The 19,219-nt window shown below is 42.2% G+C and overlaps 1 protein-coding gene across 1 annotated transcript in view; it reads left to right on the top strand.

The window, feature by feature from the left end:
* Window positions 1–4,062: 4,062 nt before the first annotated feature.
* STX7 (syntaxin 7) overlaps window positions 4,063–19,219 on the top strand; it is a 44,709-nt gene continuing 29,552 nt past the window's right edge. The window contains exons 1-2 of the mRNA XM_054990210.1: window positions 4,063–4,176; window positions 9,153–9,302. Of these exons, the coding sequence (XP_054846185.1) occupies window positions 9,218–9,302 (85 nt within the window). The 5' untranslated portion in view covers window positions 4,063–4,176; window positions 9,153–9,217. The remainder of the gene's footprint in view (window positions 4,177–9,152; window positions 9,303–19,219) is intronic.

Below are 19,219 nucleotides of genomic sequence, written 5' to 3'. Positions count from 1 at the left end.
TTTCATTCTGGGACTGGAAAGCTAGCTCTTGGTATTCTGTTCTGTTTGGACTTTGTGATTTGACTTCACACAGTAACATCTGTTTTATCACCAGCCAAATAATTTAGTTTTCAGTTAAGTAGCCTTTATTGTTTTCCTATTCTGTTTTGCACATTTTCTATATATGTAGTCTTTTGCATAATTCTTAATTAGGGATCCCAGATCCCCCAGTGGCGGTGGGGGATCCCCTGCTCTCACCTTCCACCACCACTCGCCTGGCCAGCAAGGGGGGAGGGCAGGGGAACAGGCCTCCTGGGCGCACTCCCAGGGCGGCCCAGTAGGAGGTAAGGGACCAGGCAACCCTGTTCTTAATAAATATATTAATCTTAGTCTTTGTGTGGTGCTTTTGGGTTTGGGGACTTCAATTTGAATCTATTTGGCCTCAGCTACCACAGTAAATTAATTCAATCAATTAATTCTCCCACAGTAAATGAATTCAATAACTATCAGTTAATTACAAAGTCTGTTCCACAAGCGTTCAAAGTGCAAGTACAAACATGTAATAAATACATATATAAATAGTAATAAATAGTTCATACAAATCATTGCAAGTCAATAAATAGATAGTTAAATTCATCACCATTCAAATATACAATTGCTTATTTAAAGATACAGTTCGTATAAATTCCTATGTCTGTTCTTATTGTTCTTCTTAAGCAGGTTCAAGCATACTATTCAGCCAGAGGCTCCCAATGGGTACAAAGGTAAGTAATAGTCTTTTATAAAATGATACACAGCAAATAATTTAAGTCTCTTGTATTTCAGATGTGAAGTCTGCCATTGGAACATCACTGCTTCTTCAGATCATTGGACATCATATGCCTGGCTCAAAAATCTGTTCGCTTGCTCCCTCCGTGTCTCACACTGTCGCCTCAGGCATTAACACCCACCTCGCCTCTGTTGCTTTCCTTCCCCACACCAACATGGAGGTTGCGATGGGCATCATAAGGGAACAGGCAGCGTAGTGTGGGGACGTGAGGGGGGGGCAGCATAAAAATATTACAGATCTGCACAGATTAGACCTTTACTTTTTCCACAAGTGCAAAACCCAACCCAAGCTCATGCTGCTTGGATGCAGAATAGTGTAGTGGTATTAATGTTACCCACTCCGAGTTGGGAAATTCCTAGAGATTTGAGGTTGGAGATTCAGGAGGGCAGAGTTTATTGCGGTGAGAGCAACCCATTGGGGAATAATGCCATAGACGCCCCCTCCAAATATCCCACTGTTGTAAATCAGTCACTAACTCAGGGCATCTTCCCTCAGCCACTCAAACAGGCAATTATCCATCCACTAATTAAAAAACCATCTCTAGACAAAAATGATGAGGCCAATTATCGCCCAGTCTCTAGTCTGCCCTTTCTGGGCAAAGTGATTGAGAGAGCAGTAGCTGACCAACTCCAGATCTTCTTGGAAAACACTAGCGCTCTAGACCCTTTCCAATCTGGGTTCAGACCAGGGCATGGGGCAGAGATAGCAAGTAATAGTAGCCTCCTTACTGCGCCTCCTGGATCTGTCTGCTGCCTTTGACACAGTAGACCATGCTATCCTGTTGAGACGTTTAGAGACAGAAGTGGACATCAAAGGATGTGCCTTGGATTGGTTTAAATAGTTTCTCATGGGACGGACCCAAAGGGGTGCTGTTGGACAGGGCTCATTTTGAGGGGGAACGCGCAGGAACGCAGTTCCGGTAGTTCCCCAAAGAGGTCAAGTGTCAGGTGGCCCCGCCCACCTGACTGTCAGCCAGATTGAGCCTCTGACAGGTGGTGGATCACTCTCCCACTCAGCAGCAACCCAATCCTGACCATTTTGGGCCCGTTTGGGGCCATTTTCAGCCCCTTTTTGCCATTTTGGGCCCAATTTCGGCCCTGAATGGCCAGGATTGGGTCCAAAACAGCCAGGATAGGTGATGTCAGAGTGTGTGGCATATGCAAATCAGTTATGCCAATGACACAGTTCTGGAGATGGCAAGGGGCATGACACATGCTAATGAGTTATGCTAATGAGCTATACAAATTAGTCCCTCCAGCTCTTTTTCTACGAAATGATCCCTGCTGTTGGAGATCAACTGTCTCCAGAATGGGAGCTATCTTGCAGGGTTCCGCAGGGCGCAATCTTATTCCCCATGTTATTCAACCTCTATGTAAAGCCTTTAGGAGAACTCATTTGCAGCTATGGAGTTGGATATCACCAATATGCAGATGACACCCAACTCTGTATCTCACTATCCAGGTCCCTCAGGATACAGTAGAAATCTTGGATTGCTGCCTGACAGCTGTAGTGAAATGGCTAAAAATGAACAAATTGAAATTGAACCCAGACAAAACAGAAGTGATGCTTGCTGCAAGGAAGAGATCTTGAAAGACATTGTACTCCCCACTTTCTACGGAGTTCGTCTGACCCTTGCGATGCGGTTAAGAGCCTAGGGGTTATATGGGATCCAGTGCTACTACTAGAACAACAGCTGCAGCTGCAAAAAGGCAGCTGCAAAAAATGGCAGCTGCAAAAAATGCAGCTGCAAAAAATGCCTTTTGCAACCTCAGCGTAGCCTGGAAGATGGCTTCTTACCTCGATATTGGCTGCCCTGGCCACCTGGACCCATACTATGGTAACATCAAGACTTGACTATTGTAATGCACTATACATAGGTCTCCCATCCAAATCAACTAGGAGACTCCAATGGGTGCAAAACACTGCAGCATGACTGCTATCAGGAGTGAGCAGGAGCATGAACATCACCCCCCTTCTGCAGTCACTCCATTGGCTACCTATCAACTACTGTGCTCAGTTCAAGGTATTGGTTATCACATACAAAGCTCTTCATGGCCTTGGCCCGGCATGCCTATGGGACCACCTCCCTCCCCATGTTCCTCCATGGCAGCTTCACTCATCTGAACAGGGTCTCCTGCAAGTGCCACCCTGCATATGGGCAAAATCAACAGTAGCCCATACACAGGCTTTCTCTGTGGTGACCCCCTACCCTGTGGAACGGCCTGCCTAAGGAGGTCAGGAGAGCCCCCACTCTTCTAGCTTTCCACAAACGATGCAAAACCGAATTATTCAAAAAGGCTTTTGTATTGTAGGGAGGGGCTCTCAGATGTTTCACTAATAAGGACCATAGACTTTACCACTGTGTTACCTTATGTACTACCTGTTGTCTTAAATATGTGGTCCTATGAGCTTCTTGTGCTTCATGTAGTCTAATGTCAGCCCTAGAATTGCTTATGTTGTGTTTCAACATTTCTTCAACTCTGTATTGGATTCTTACTAATGCTATATCTTTGTAAAATTGTGTTTATTTACCCTACAGCATTGTTTATGGAAATGTTCTTGAAATTGCCTGTTCTAATCTCACACTGTGTAATCCACCTTGAGTCTCAGTGAGAAAGGAGGTCTATAAATGACATAAATAAACTTTTTCCAGGGGAATTGTTCTCTGTTGTCTAGAAATCAGTTGTAAATACAAGGAAATCTCCAGGCATCATCTGGTGGTTGGCAATGCTAGCAACAGTGCTGGTCTAGGATCTGGGAGGCCCAAGTTTGAATCTCGCTCCGCCACGGAAGCTTACTGGGTGAACTGAGAGCAATCATGCACTCTGAGTGTAACCAAACACGGGAGAAAGGAAGAATGCTGTAAGCGATTTTGGATCCTTACTATGAAGAACAACGAGCTATAAATGAAGTAAATAAATACGCACTTACTTGGGAGTAAATCCCAAAGAACTCAGGGGGACTTAATTATGGGAAAGATGCAAAGGATCGGGCAGTTACGTTAAAAATAAGACAGCAGTTGCAACGTACAAGTATGCCTTCCCCCGTATTTTCCAGACGAGGGGCTCTACACGCGGGCCGTCAGCTGACTCCGGCAAAAAACAGGCACTCTTGGCTATCGGTAGGCCCGCCTCTAGCGACTCCTCTCCCCGCCGCGTCCTATAGATGCACAATGGGAGACCGAGCCGGAGCCGTAGTCCAGGAAGGCAGGAGGCGGAGCCGGCGCCCGCCCACATTTGCCGGGGCGGCTCTTTCTGCCGCAGCTGGGCTGGTGGGAGGGGAGCGTCTGCCCTGGCGCGGGTCAGCTGAGCGATCGAGCCCACAGGCCGGTCAGGACGTGCGGCGAGGCTGCCAGCGGCGAGCGGGGGGTAAGGCACAAGGAGAAGTGGCTCGGAAGGGGACGGGAGGACGGCGGCGTTTCGGGCCGCCCTTTTCTTCCCGGCTGGTTTGCCTGGCGAGGTTCGGGAGGCCGCCGCCCTGGCGCAGGGTTGCTGCAGCCCCCGGAAGGGCGGGCGCGCGGAGCGCAGGCTCGGGTCGAGGCAGGTGCGGCCCGCGTCCCTTGCAAATCGGGCCGCGAGAGGCGCGGGTTCCCCCCCAGTGCCAAGGTGGTGGCGCCGGCCTGCGGCGATAGTTCCGCATTCCCCAGAGAGGGCGGAATCGCCTTTTGCGCTTGGCATCCTTGCTTCCAGATGGGGCTCCCTCTCCGTCTTGAGCAGGTGGTCCCACGAAGGGAGCGCTGGTTCTCAAAAGCCTACGCCCTGGAAATCTGGCTGGTCTCTGAGGTGCTAGTGGCCCTGAACCTGGCTGCCCACCTGAAACTATGCCCCGTCCTGATACTCTGTCCCTGGCCTTCCTTACTCCGCCTCTTCTTCCCCCCTCTCCTGTTTTCCCTGAGCTCCATTTCCCGACGCCTGGGAATGTGTTCTGCCTTCCTCCCCATGAGGCGGGGGACGAGTAGGCTCGGCCGGGGCGTGTGGTGCAGCAAGCTGGACTCGGGGTGTGCCAGCCGACAGCGTTGTGGGCGGATGCCTGAGACGGTGGAGGCGCATGATAGCGAATGGCAAGCAAGGCGATCAGCATTCCCTGCTCGGCTCCCCTTAGCGCCTCCCTCCTCTGGGTGGAATAATCATGTGAGGGTGATAAGAAGTCAAAGGCTTTCTCGCAACAAAAGTCTTCGGAGGTTTAAGGGGGGAGGGGGGCAACCGGCCTCGATTTAACACCTGCACTTGCAGTACAGTAAAAGCAACGAGGCGCTGTGTGTTGGCAGCTGCAGTTGCACGTTCTTTATGGGACATCTCTGACGGAGACCAAAAGCTGAGTTGCAGTAATGGGCAGGCTTAGTTGCTGTCGCTGCCTTTTGAATAGAGGTGCAAGATTCGAGTCCAGTTGCACATAGAGACCAACCAGTTTTTTTAGGGTATGAGCTTTCCAGGGTCAAAGCTCGATCACTACCTGAGGAAGAGAGTTTTGAGTCTTGAAAGCTGGTACTCCTGAAATCTGGTTGGTCTGTATAAGGTGCAACTGAACTTGAATCTTGCTCTTTTACTGCAGACTAGCACAGCTACCCACCTAAAACTATCTAGATGGGGGTGAGTGTAGCCACCTTCTCGCTAATGCAGAACTAGGCAATATTGGTCAGAGGGAACAAAAAAAAATTCTCACAAACGTTCATATTGAGTCACCTTTTTCCCATTAGGGGGATGGGGTGAGGAGAAGACATTTGGGAGTACTTTGAGCAGAAACATCACAGGAGGGGAAAGGGTTAAGCAGCCTCTCTCTTTAAAGTTATTCTGTTCAAACTTGCAGTCTCCAGATCCTGTCATCTATTTTTTAAAAAATGGGGGAGGGGATTATCTGCATGCATCTCGCCTAGATTTTTTTCACTTACAATTTCATGTGCAGCTTCAGCTTGGGACTGATTTTCATTGTCTGAAGCTACAAACTCTGTGGTCCTTTGGGCTGCATGTGATCAAACAGTTGTCAGAATAAAATGTAAGGGTGGACTTCACACAGTATGTGCCATTGGTGATTATGAGTCTCTAGTGAATAAAAAGGTAAAGGTAGTCCCTGTGCAAGCACCGAGTCACGACGTTTTCTTGGCAGACTTTTTGTTATGGGGTGGTTTGCCATTGCCCTCCCCAGTCATCTACACTTAGTGAATACTAAGGAGTAATTCAAATGTGTTCTGATCAAATTAATTCAACAACTACTTAGCAGGTGCAAGATTCTTGCTAATAAAGAAGTCAGCAGAGTCTACCAATGGATCTGAAACCTGCCAGTTCAGTTATGATCATCTCACTGTTACTTATTATTTAAGAATAAATAAACTGGATCAAACACATCTTGTGACTGTTTTTTTAATTTGAATAATTGGATTCCTGGAGCCAGACATACAATTAATGAAATATTATGACATATACTCTTAAGATGTGTTCTCTAAAACCAGCGTCTGATTTTGTAGCACTTCAGAATGACTGTGTAAGCATGAGATGCCAGAAGCTTTACTCATCTGCCATGTTGTATGATTGCAATTTGGATTAATAGATCCTAAATGTAGTGTAATTAGCTGTATTATAATTGTATTGAAATTCACTTGTTTATCTTGTAGGAGTCGCCCTTGTTTATATGCTGTCCCAGCAAACCTGGAGCCCGGATCAACCAAGTATGGCTGAGCTGGCCCAGAATGCTGTGCTTTGGGCATTAATGCTCATTTTTAGCAGGGCCTATGGGAGAACTTATGTATTCACTGATTTCATTTATAGCCCACTTTTCTCACTAGGACTCAATACAAATTACAAAATGTAAAAACAATTCAAATCTGTCAGACAACATAAGACATCTAGTAAATTGTACCTCTTCCCTGGTTTTGGTGTTGTGTTTGTGTTTACATGTTTCTACTTAATTGTTTTAATTGTTTCTATGTAATCGCTATTTTAATATTCAACTGTTTTCATGTTTGCTGCCTTGGAGACCCAATTTGTGTAGAAAGGTGGCATACAATGTTTTAAATAAATAAAAGTAAACAATGCAATAGGACTGGGCTTACAGAATTATAAAAAATGCAAACAGAAAACTGTCTAAGGCATGACATACCATAATATAGAAAGTAGGTTACAAAAGTTACAATGCAGTAAAAGCAAGGTGATACATATAATAAACATCGCAATAGATTACTGTCCTGTTCCTTTATAAGTGCCCACTTGGTCTGCTCCATTATATTGCAGTTCTCATCCCTTTATAAAAATACCCTCCTGAACGTTTCTGTTTTGCTCTTATCTCTGTTTGAAGTTAGCTGCCTTAGCTCAGCCCTACCCTGATTCTTAAGGTTGCAAACTAGCTCTTGTTTTGAACAGCAGTCTCAAAGTTTGGCACTTCCCATGCTTGCTCATGTCAACAATGGCTGGGTTTTTCACCCTTGAATAGTGAAACGGACTCTACTCTGTAGTTTTGATGACCAAAGCCATTAAAGTAGGGGGACTGGGGTACAATATTCTTGTTTGCCCTGGGGATATCATTATACATGATCGAACTGAGCATATTGTATGCGTTCTCCTGAATGTGAGAGGGGCCACAATGTAGTGTGAGGGAGGAAATCTTCTGAAGAGTCCAATGATGACCACAGTGCATAGCCTCACTGAGCTTTATGTCAAACATCAACTTGCAGAAAATGTTGCAATTGAAAGCATAGAAAGAGGAAGTATCACTAGCTGTCAGAAGGGACTTTTTAGTGAACGGAATTGAAAGAATACTAAAAACAGCATTCAGTTTGCAGCATGAAAACTGCCTTCTGGGAAATGGGACCCTAATTATCATGTATTACCCAGAATGTGATGTTACTTTTGTGACTCTTGCTATAATTTCCTCTAAAGCTGGCTGTCCCTGCATACACAGGTGGAAGACTGCATTGGAAAGACAACCAGGGAGGTCTACCTGTCTTTGTCTAGCTTTGGGATTTGGTTCAATCTTCTTGAGTTTTTTTGGAAAGTGAGGATAGAAGGGGCAACCAGATGAGCATGGTTCCAAAAATGCTGATTACACTCTTGCCTCGGAGCACAAAATTCAGTTACAATGCTGCATATAAGTTCTTGGGAGTAGCTCCCACTTAATTGGTTGGGACTCACTTTGAAGGATTGGGCTGCCTTTGCAGAAGTCCTGTATCCTGAACACTGGAAACTGGCTCTGAGGGCATCCTTCTGGTGTGCAAACCTTTCCTATAAGGAACTGAAGCTATTGCGTAGTAACAGTCTGAATTAATGATACTTCTTCAACTGTGGGTGAAGTGAGAGTCCTCTTCATGCATTTATCGTGTAAAACTGGGGCTGGGGGGTGGGGGGAATGGCACTGTGACATGAAATACTTGTTACTTTTATACTTTGCTGTTTTGCCAGGGAGCCTAAAAAGCTTCAAGGGGTTTTGGAGTCACTCCGTTTTGTTTTGGTGTTTTGTGCAGATTTTAGCCCTAATTCTGAAGTTCAAAACAGTGATGTTGACTCCATGCTGTACAATTATTATTAATAAATTAATAGATATTTTTTAAGTTTTAAAAAACACATACTTATTGATTACACACATCCTCTCATTCCTCCAAGGATCTCAAAGAAATGTCCATTGTTCTCCTTTTATCCTTGCAACAGCCGTGTATGATAGTAACTGGTTCAGCTTAACCATGAGCTGCCATCCTGAATGGGGATTTGGAATCTGGATTTCCTCTCCAACCAATACTACTTACTAAAACTCTTCAAGCACTAGAGCAAATTAAGTTGATAAGAGTCTTGTGACACCTGAGAGACTAACAAGTTTATTATGGTATAAGAATTTGTTAGCCAGAGCCCATCTCATCCGATCTATGAAGTGTTTATGCTCGGGCAATTCCCACATGCCTCTCTGTGCCAACATCCTAATAGAGCCTTCTTGATTTTGTACCCTTATTTATCAGCAATGCTGGTCTAGGTATCCAGTTTCATAAACTCAATTTCCAGAAGCCTTTTGCCATGAGGTGATCGTTGCTGGCCTTACAAACTTGTATTGCTTCTAAGCCTTGTAGAATCAACCAACAAAAACAATGTTAGCTTTTTTTAAAAGATCACATGAATGGTAGTAAAGAGGAAAGATTCTGGAGAATACCTTGCCTTTGAACATAACTGCAGATATCTTTTTTTGCCAATTTCTCGAGAAGAATCAAAGAGTTCCTAGTCACTGAAATTCTTTGACATTTGTTTAACCCTGATAAAATCCAGACTCATATTAGAGATACCTGGGTTGGAGAAAGGACAAAACTGAGTTTTATAGTGTAACTCTTCATACTATGTGTTATTTAAAAAAAACTCTTTTTATATGTATTCAGGTGGTGTTACTGGTGAATCTACTGATCTATGATATATATATATATAGTGAGCATTGTGATCAGCCATGGTGTACAGTGAAGACATCGGTGGGGACCCTGATCAACTAGCACAGCGTATAACTTCCAATATCCAGAAAATCACACAATGCTGTAAGTAACATTTAAACTTAATCCTGAATTTTAAGCTGTAGCACATGTTTCTATACGAGGCTGCAACTGTTATATATCGAGGATCCTTATTTAATTATTTGAGTTCAGTAGCACCTTAAAGACCAACCAGATTTCCAGGGTATGAGAGTTCGAGAGTCAGAGCTTGGCCTTTAAAAGTGTGACTGGACTTGAATCTTGCTCTTCTACTACAGACCACTATGGCTACCTACCTGAAACTATTTTTATTTAAACTTGATTCTTAACATCTTAATATATGCATAGTAGTACAAATTAGGGATGTTGCAAGTTTTGCAGTGAACGTGTTCGACAGCTGAACTTACCATGTTCTGCACTCATGCTTAGATCATGTGCTAGTCCTGACTATGTTCTGCTGGCACTGAACGGCTTGGACAGCTGCTGAGCATGTTTATGGTGCCATACTGTTCAGAAGCCAACTCTCCATTGGTATGGGGATCAGCTGGGAGTTGGCTTCTGATTCTCTCCTACCTTCCCCTACCCCCAACTTTGTGAGAACTTTGCAAGATGCAGAAAAGATTCTTTGTGGGGGAATCAGAAGCTGACTTCCAAGAGATTGGAAGATCAGCTGGGACTGAGCTTCCAATCCGTGTAGATAAGGAAAAGTTGCTGTGTAGGGGGAGGTAAATTAGCTGGGAATGGACTTTTGTCCCCTCCCTTCCCAGTCTTTTCACTATAACTGCGCAAGTCTAGGCAATAGCAAAAACCCTGGGTGGGGAGATCAGATCAGAAGCCCATTCCAGACACAGTGACAGCACTCCTCCCCATGCCAAACATTATCCCTGCCTCCCAGTCTTTTAGGGTCACAGAGAGAAGTTTGAAAGGGCAGAAAGAAGTCTACTTAATGGCATTCTGCTCCCATTTACTGATTTCTCTGTTTACTTAATCTTTTCTCCATCACTGCAAGACTGGAGGAACAGTGGGAAAAGCTGGGGTGGGGGCAGAAATGGCATCTCAGCTGGTCTCCCCTGTCAGCTTCTGTTGTTGGCCCACCCTCCCTTCCTTCTGATTTCCTGTAAGGCTGCGATGTAACAAGAAGTTTCCAGTTCAAGTGAAGCAAGCATGAACAGCATGTCTAATAATCAGTTCTCCGATTGGGGGCTGCTGATCAGAATATGAGCTGAACCAGTGGGCATTTGTGCACCCCTAGTTCTGATGAGAGTGCATCAGTTTTGATTTTAGGCATGTGGAGAGTTTTGGGTACCTTGCCACACTTCATTCCTCCTGGGGTGGGCCAAGAGCAGAAGCTGACAGAGGAGGTCAGCTGAGATATCATTTCTGCTTCCACCCCAGCTTCCCCCAGTGTTCCCACAGCCTTGCAGAAATGTAGAGAAGATTAAGCAAAAGGAGAAATCAGTAACAGGGCGCAGAATAATATATGGAGCCTCTTGTACTTTGGGGGGCAATGAAGGATTGAGTTAATCATAATGGACTCTCCTCACCCAATGTTTTCATACTACTAGGACGGCACTGTGCAAAATTGATTGGAGTGGGAGGATATGCCCTCAAGAATTGGATTTTGTTTCAAACATTATCTTCAAGAGTCCTCTGTCAAGGTTCCCTCTCCTGGAGCACTTTGACAAATGGGCTATGAAAAATGCAATAGTACATTTATGGGGTGGGATCCAAAGTAGCCCTTGTGTGAATGGAAGACACAGTGGAGTCTGCAGTCTGTGGATTCTCCAACCCCCCTCAAACTGAAGCCCATGGTCTTTTCCCAAGAGTCTCCCTAACCCTTGGAATTATTTTTTGCGTGGCATGGAAGGTGGGAGAAAGAAAATGGAGAGTGCAGGAAAGATCCCTTCTGTGAGTGGAGCTCTGGTTGTTGCTGTTTAGATCTAAGTCAGGATACTGATTATTAAAAGAATGGTTGTAAGAAATGTATTCCAAAGAGGTATCCATAATGGTCTGTTGTAGCAAAACCAATGCAATCTTGTGGTACCTATTTAGGACCAGCATTTTAATATGGCATAATATTGTGAGCTAGAGCCAGAAACATTGTGTTGCTCTGTGGAATGCAACCTGCAATATCTGTATTCTAGAAATAAAAAAAACAAGCTAGAGATTATTAGTAGCACACTTTTTGAATGTGCACCTTAAAGCTCAGTTTTGTCATCTGAGCATGTTCTGATTCTGGGTGGCTTTATCAATGCATTACAACTTCTTATCATAGAACTAACAGGATGCCCAAAACTCCATACCTGAAACTCCTTCATAGGTAGTAGGATTGATCGCTGTATGCCTTGAGAAATCTTTTTGGCCTTTCTGTTATATTCCTTTAATACAGCTGAAGTGCAATTAAAAAGCTAATCCGAACTGCATTTTTTAAAATCTAGAGCATCCACTGCCAGTTATCCTGATCTCTAAATAGGCTCCCGTTTGCTGTCCTAGAATTTTCTTTTGGAAGTGGGAATATCTTTGATCCCTGTAGTCAGTAGAGCTAATTCTTCTAGTACTGTTTAATTTGGGGCTTTGAGAGATCAAGCATGAGAAGATGATCGTTTTAGGTACCCACATACTTGTCCTTCCTTTCATTACAGTGTTTAGGCTCACATTCCTCTGCATGTGTGTCTTGTAGTCTTGTGCATTAAGCTACTAATAAAGTGGCATTGACTAAAACTTGGCTTCCTTTCAATGTCCTGTTACAATCGTTTGTTCCTTTAAAATGTTGTGGGGGTCTTCTAATTTAGCCACAGCAGACTTTTAAGAGAGAGAATGGGAAATTCTGCATGATCAACTTTGATCGGACTTTCTGAGCAGTCGTGCTGCAGTGGAGTTGTACGAATCCACCACTCTCCGATTCCACATTAAGGCTTTTGTTTCCCATTGAAATCTCATTTCATCATGCTCAAAGCCCATCATGCTGAATTTGCCAGTATAAAAATCAATTCCTCATTGCTTTTTCCGGGGGAAGTGTTGACAGACGTGCGTCTTCTTCATTTAAATTTTTTTTTCAAAAAAAGTTGCTACGTATAAACGTTGCATCAAACAAACACATCAAATTTTTTCTCAAAACACACGTTGCTACATATAAACATTGCATCAAACAAACACAACAAAAATTTTCTCAAAACACATGTTGCTACGTATAAATGTTGCATCAAATGAACACATCTGATAGGTCAGAGCATTTCCCACCGATATCGTGGAATGAGTATTGGTCATTGACATTTGGAGGGGAAATTGTTACCGATGACCCCGCTTTCCCTCTGCCTCAGAAGCTGTCAGCTGCCAGCAAGCAACAAGTAACAAATTTGGCGCATTGAAAAATGGACCCATTACTGGGCAGCTGTCGTCACGTGACACAGGATATGTTTCTGCATAGACATGTAGAAACGTTGCAATGTTTTTTATAAAAAATTTTTTAAAAAAGAGTGAGAAACGAGGGGAAGGGAAAGAGTAGTGGGTATGGTTTGGAAAACGTGATCAACCAATCGAATTTAGTTGATTCGAAGGGCGGGAGAAAAGGGCAAGGGTGGGGAGAACATCGAATAAAGAATTTCCCATGATTAAAATCCCTAATTTGCAGTGAATGGACAAATAAGTTGGGGGAAAGCAGGAAAGAAAAATACCAGACAAAACCTGCAGTGACTTCGAAGCTGCTGCTAGGATCTCCTTCCCACGCGTGGAAATGCAAAAAAAAATTGAGGTCATTTGGAAGCTGAACCATGGAAAACCACTAGTGGGGAATCACCCAAAGTTTGTTTGGCCATGAGAGTGAAAAGAAGGATATTCTGCCACAGTTGCTGACCAGTTGTTTTACAGTATAAATCATTACCTCGAATGCTCATTTTATGCGTGTTTGTGGCATCTACATGAAAAGTGCTTTAAGATGGTCTGTCACTTTCCCTTTGAAATCACCTGCAGGAAAGGTAGATTGGTACCTGCTGACCTCCCAACTCATCCTTTACTCTTAGAAAGCTATATTCTGACATTGCACACATATGAAAACAGCTGTACATCAGAGCATGGTCCTTGATGTATCACCATTTGGACTGCTGTGTTCTGGTAGAAAGTTGCATCAGAGAGCAGGGCCATTTGTGATATGTTCTGTCACTTTTACCTAAAGTTTTTTGGGGGGTTCTAGGCTTTATACTGAGTTGTATGATTGGAGACAATTTGCAGGAGTTCCATCTGCCATGTACTGAGGACTTGGGCAGTATCTAGAATTGTTGAGGAATGGCAGCCTGGGAAAATGGCGAATTCAGGAATATTTGGTTTCCACATGTTATGTGGCTCAGAGCGTGCCACAGCCTAGATGCATCTAATGCCAAATTTAGATTTGCTGCAGGCTTCTTCTTGTCTTGTATATACGTTTGTATGTATCACAGGAAGCATGCTGGATATGCTAGTCCTTGGAGACAATTCCATTTTTGCCTTTTGGTAGGAGGTGGGGAGAGAGTTTTCCACTTTCTCGCTGATGGTTCAGCTCTTTCTGTAATACCACCTTCGTATGGAGAGTTCTGGGGTCAAGGGACTTGTATGTCTTCTACTGAACTGAGAGATGCAGGCTGCTGGCCTCCTTTGCACAGTCCCTTCTAGAGGGTGTTTGCAGACTCAGACTTACCCCGGAAGTAGTTTTGCAAGGAATTGTAGAAGCAGCAGTCACAGTGATGGCATCTGATCAGCAACGATCCCTCGGAAATGTATTTTTTGACGAATACCTCAGGATGATGATACAGTCTTATGCAATTTGTTGACCTCAATGGAACTTACCTGTCCTATCTGGTCTGTGTGAGGTGCAAATCACCAAGAAAAATCTCTAATATGTATGTAACCCCCAGCCCCCGCAATATGTAGCTAGTTACCCTGATTAAAAGTATTTCTGCTAAGTTCCTGCATTTCAAAGGCTGCCAGGAGGTTGTCATGGGTAACAGCCTCCTGTGTTCTTTGGTACCTATTACCTTTAGATCCTATTTGTTTTAGGCCTGCAGAAAGCATTTTGTAATACGAATACCTGAGAGTAGCGAATTATTTAGAAGAGCACCTGATAGAGCCTTTCTGTGAATATAGAAATGTTCTTCCACCTAAGAATCTTGCATAAAGAAAACAGATTAGGGGCCTTCTTCTTGACAAAATGGCTTTCCCCAAGCATATACCACTTGCATGTTGTGTTCATGCACAGGAGAGATGAACGACAGGTGTAGAAGCCTTGCCACTTAACTAGGCAGGTGTGCGAAGACATACAGGAGCAGGAGCAGCCATGTTGGTGAAAATATAACATAAAGATGGCTCTCAGAGCAGAACCACAAGTGACAAAAGGCACAGATTGGACACTTGTCAGCTTCCCTCAAGTTTTGATGGGAAATGTAGGCAGCTTGGCGGAATGTTGGACAAGTGACAGTTGACAGAGAGCGAAGCTGCGAGACCAAGATGCCTACATTTCCCATCAAAACTTGAGGGAAGCTGACAAGTGTCCAATCTGTGCCTTTTGTCACTTGTGGTTCTGCTCTCAGTGTTCAAGAGCATAGCCTCATAGAATGATGCTGCTGCTGCATCAGAATTTTACCATTCCTGAGTTGATTCTTAATAGTGATGTATTCATCTTCCCACATAAATAAGACTTATAATAGAGCCAACTGTCTAATGGCTAGATTTAGAGACCAAGTGATCCAAACATGAGTAAGTTCAAGGGCTGATGGCAGAGCAAGGAAAGATGGGCTTTTTTAGTTTGGAGCTTGTTACCTGTTTTTCTCACTCCAAACTATTGGAATAGGAGAATTCTCTTGCAGATCTACTCTGTTTTTTTTTTTTTTTGAAAAATTTTTTATTGGGTTAGAACATTATTTTTACATTTACATTCAATTTTCCCCAGTTTTTTCATCTCTAACCCCCTCCCTTTCCCCCCCTTTTTGTTGACTTCCAACAGCTTTCCCACCCTTTGTCCCCTTTCCCTTATTTTTATTAGCTTCCTCTATCTAAAACAAATATATATTCTCCATTATTCTAAGCAGTACATCCTTAACTATTTTTAACATTGTATGCCCAAACTGTAAGTCTTTGCTTCCATCTTAGATAAACAATTTATCCCATTTTTCAATTTCAAATATTTCTATATATCATAAACCATATAAATCATACATTCATTTATCTCAAACAATTTGACTTATTCTCTATATATTACTCATTCTATCTCTTTGTAATGGTTCTATATATCTCTCATCACGTAGTCAATCAATTTGACCCATCTATATCTTCAGACATTCAGTTTGGTACAAAACTTACCAAAAAGAAAAAAAAAATATTGTTAATTAATCAATCCTTATATTTAATCCTTATAGTTAATTATTTTCTCTATTTTCTGTTTATTAACCTATATATATCTATACATATATCAATCTATTAATCTGACTGCTTTGATTCACATTTATCTCTTCTCCTCCCGGTAAAGTCTCCCCCCTCTACTTCAGTGCTTCAGTAGTTCTCAAACTGCCACAGTTTTCCTCCCACCTCCCATTTCTTCTCCAGGTATTGTTTCAGCTTCTCCCAGTCTGTGTTGAACTGCCCTGAGTCCAGATCTCTCAGTTTTCTTGTCATCTTATCCATTTCAGCCATATACAGCAATTTGTAAATCCAATCTTCAATAGTTGGCACTTCTTGTACTTTCCATTTTTGCGCATACAGAAGTCTAGCTGCTGCTGTCATATAAAATATCAACGTCCTGTATTGGGCTGGAATTCCCTCCATTCCCAAGTTCAGTAGCAGGAGTTCTGGGTTCTTATTAATTTGAAATTGTAAAATTTCACTCATTTCTCTTATTATTTCCCCCCAGTACTGCCTAGCTACCTCACACGACCACCACATATGATAGAGGGAGCCCTCATGCTTCTTACATTTCCAGCATTTATTAGAAGTATTCGAATTCCCTAGCGCAATCTTCTTTGGTGTCATGTACCAACGATAGATCATTTTGTAGATGTTCTCTTTGATATTAGTACATGTCGTTGTCTTCATTGTAGTTTTCCACAAGTATTCCCATGCCTCCATTGTTATTTCTTTATTAAAGTTTATAGCCCATTTCACCATTTGTATTTTAACTATCTCATCCTCGGTATACCACTTCAACAGTACTTGGTATACCTTGGATATTCTTTTCTTATCTTCTTTAAGAAGGGTCTGCTCTAGTTCCGAATTCTCTATTCGTATACCTCCCTTTACAGAGTCCGAATTATATAAGTCTCTGATCTGTCTATACTGGAACCAGTCGTAGTTAGGTGATAGTTCCTCTTGTGTCTTTATTCTGAGTTTGGATGCTTCAGTTTTAGTTATTTCTTTGTACGTTAAACATTGTTGTTCATTATCAACAGCTCTCGGGTCTATCACCTCATACGGAACCACCCACAAAGGAGTTCCTTCTTGTAAATAAATTCTGTACTTCTTCCAGATTATGTATAGACTTCTCCGAACAAAGTGATGCAGGAACATCGAGTTGACCTTTACTTTGTCATGCCATAAATATGCGTGCCATCCAAATATTTTTTTATATCCCTCTAGGGCTAGTAGTTTCTTGTTCTTTAATGTCATCCATTCTTTCAACCAAACTAGGCAGATTGCATCATGATAAAGTCTCAGATTGGGCAGTTGCATTCCGCCTCTTTCCTTTGCATCTTGTAAAACTTTCACTTTCACTCGAGGCTTCTTGCCTGCCCAAACAAAATCTGATATTTTCCTCTGCCATTTTTCAAATTGTTTAGAGTCTCTGATGATTGGTATTGTCTGTAGCAAAAACATTACTCTTGGTAACACATTCATCTTAACTGCTGCGATCCTGCCCAACCATGACAAATTCAATCTATTCCATTTAATCAAGTCTCTCTCTATCTGAGTCCATAGTTTTTCATAATTGTTTTTGAATAGATCTATGTTCTTTGCAGTTAATTCAACTCTCAAATATTTCACTTTACTTGTTACTTCACAATCCGTTGTTTCCATTAACAATTGTTGTTTCTGCTTAGTCATGTTTTTGCATAATATCTTTGACTTCTTTTTATTAATGAAGAAACCTGCCAAGTCTCCAAACTCCTTGATCTTATCTATCACTCTTGGCATGTTCTCCAATGGGTCCTCTACAATTAACATTATGTCATCCGCAAATGCTCTAACCTTATATGAATAGTCCTTTATTTTTATTCCACGAATTTCCTCATCTTGACGTATTTGTATCATCAGAATCTCCAATACTAGAATGAACAACAATGGAGATAACGGGCAACCTTGTCTTGTTCCTTTACTTATCGTCAATTTCTTAGTCAATTCATCATTCACCACGATTGCTGCAGTCTGGTCTCTATAAATTTCCTTAATTGCTCTGATGAATCTTTCTCCCAATTGTAGCTTTTCCATAGTGGCAAACATAAAGTCCCAGTTTAAATTATCAAACGCTTTTTCAGCGTCTACAAAGAAGAAACCAACCTCTTTGTCACAACGCTTGTCATAATATTCAATAGCATTGATCACTGTCCTTAAATTGTCTCTTATTTGTCTATCTGGCAAAAAGCCTGCTTGTTCCTCCTCTATGACTTCTGAGAGCCACCCCTTCAATCTCTCCGCCAATATCTTCGCAAAAATTTTATAGTCATTATTAAGTAGCGATATAGGTCTATAATTTTTCACATTAGTCAGGTCTTGGCCCTCTTTTGGGATCAATGATATGTTCGCTTCACTCCAAGTGTCTGGAATCCTTTGATCCCTTAAAACCCCATTTATCACCTCTTTTAGGAATGGTGCCAGTTCATTAGCCATTGTCTTATAAAATTTAGCCGTAAGTCCATCTGGCCCTGGCGCCTTTCCTAGATTTGCAGATTGTATTGCCTTACTTATTTCCTCGTCAGTTACTTCACTGTTCAACTTATTTCTCCAAGCTTCCGAGATTTCTGGAAGTTTGGTTTTCTCCAAATATGACGCTATTGATTCTTTGTTTACTTCTTTTTTATTATACAGCTTAGCGTAGAATTTATAGAAGGCTCTACTAATGGTAGTCTGCTCCAAATACGTTTTGTTGTCTTCACAAATTTTATTTATTATTTTCTTTTCCCTTTTCTTCTTCAATTGCCATGCCAGGTACTTTCCAGGTTTATTAGCACCCTCAAACGCTTTTTGATTCAGTCTTTTAAGATTCCACTCCAATTCTTTATTGCTCATTGCTGTTAGCTGTTCTTGAAGTATTTTAATTTCCTGGTATACCTTCTTTTTCCCTGGTCTCTTTTTTAGCTGTGTTTCTTTGGCTTTTATTTTCTCCTCAATCTCTTGTCTTTTCTCCTCTTTCTTCTTTCTTACTCTACCATTTAAGTCCATTAGTATGCCCCTTACAACCGCCTTGTAAGCATCCCAAACTTTATTGGTTGGTACTTCTTTATTCACGTTGTATTGTATAAAAAACTTTGTCTCTCTTCTCAATATTTCCATATTCTCTCTTTCCTGTAACAAGTCCTCATTTATTCTCCATGCTTTCCTTTTTCTCCTTTTTCCAAATTTCCACATAATTGGGTTGTGATCTGAGCCTACCATCGGCATTATTTCTACCTCCTTAGTCCATAACGCTAAGTCTTTTGAGGCCCAGATCATATCAATTCTTGATAATGTAGAATGCCTTGCAGAATAGAAAGTAAACTGTCTACTTTTAGGATATTCTCTCCTCCATACATCTTCGAGAGTCTCTTGTTGAATCAACTCAAAAAAAAGCTTTGGCAATAGTCCTCTTTTCTTTTGTGCCGTTGTAGTCTTTTTGTCTAGTTCCAAGTCTGTCACTCCATTGAAGTCTCCAGCAAGAATTATCTGGTCATATGCAAGATCGTCTAAATGCTTCCTTAAATCCTCAAAGAAGCTTTCTTTTGCACCGTTAGGTGCGTAAAGTCCGACTACCAACACTCTCTTTAAATTCC

The sequence above is a fragment of the Eublepharis macularius genome, chromosome 1 (genome assembly GCF_028583425.1).
Source record: "Eublepharis macularius isolate TG4126 chromosome 1, MPM_Emac_v1.0, whole genome shotgun sequence".
NCBI classification, from domain to species: domain Eukaryota; kingdom Metazoa; phylum Chordata; class Lepidosauria; order Squamata; family Eublepharidae; genus Eublepharis; species Eublepharis macularius.
The sequence above is the reverse complement of the archived record's forward strand: the minus strand, read 5'-3'. Positions and strand labels throughout refer to the sequence as shown.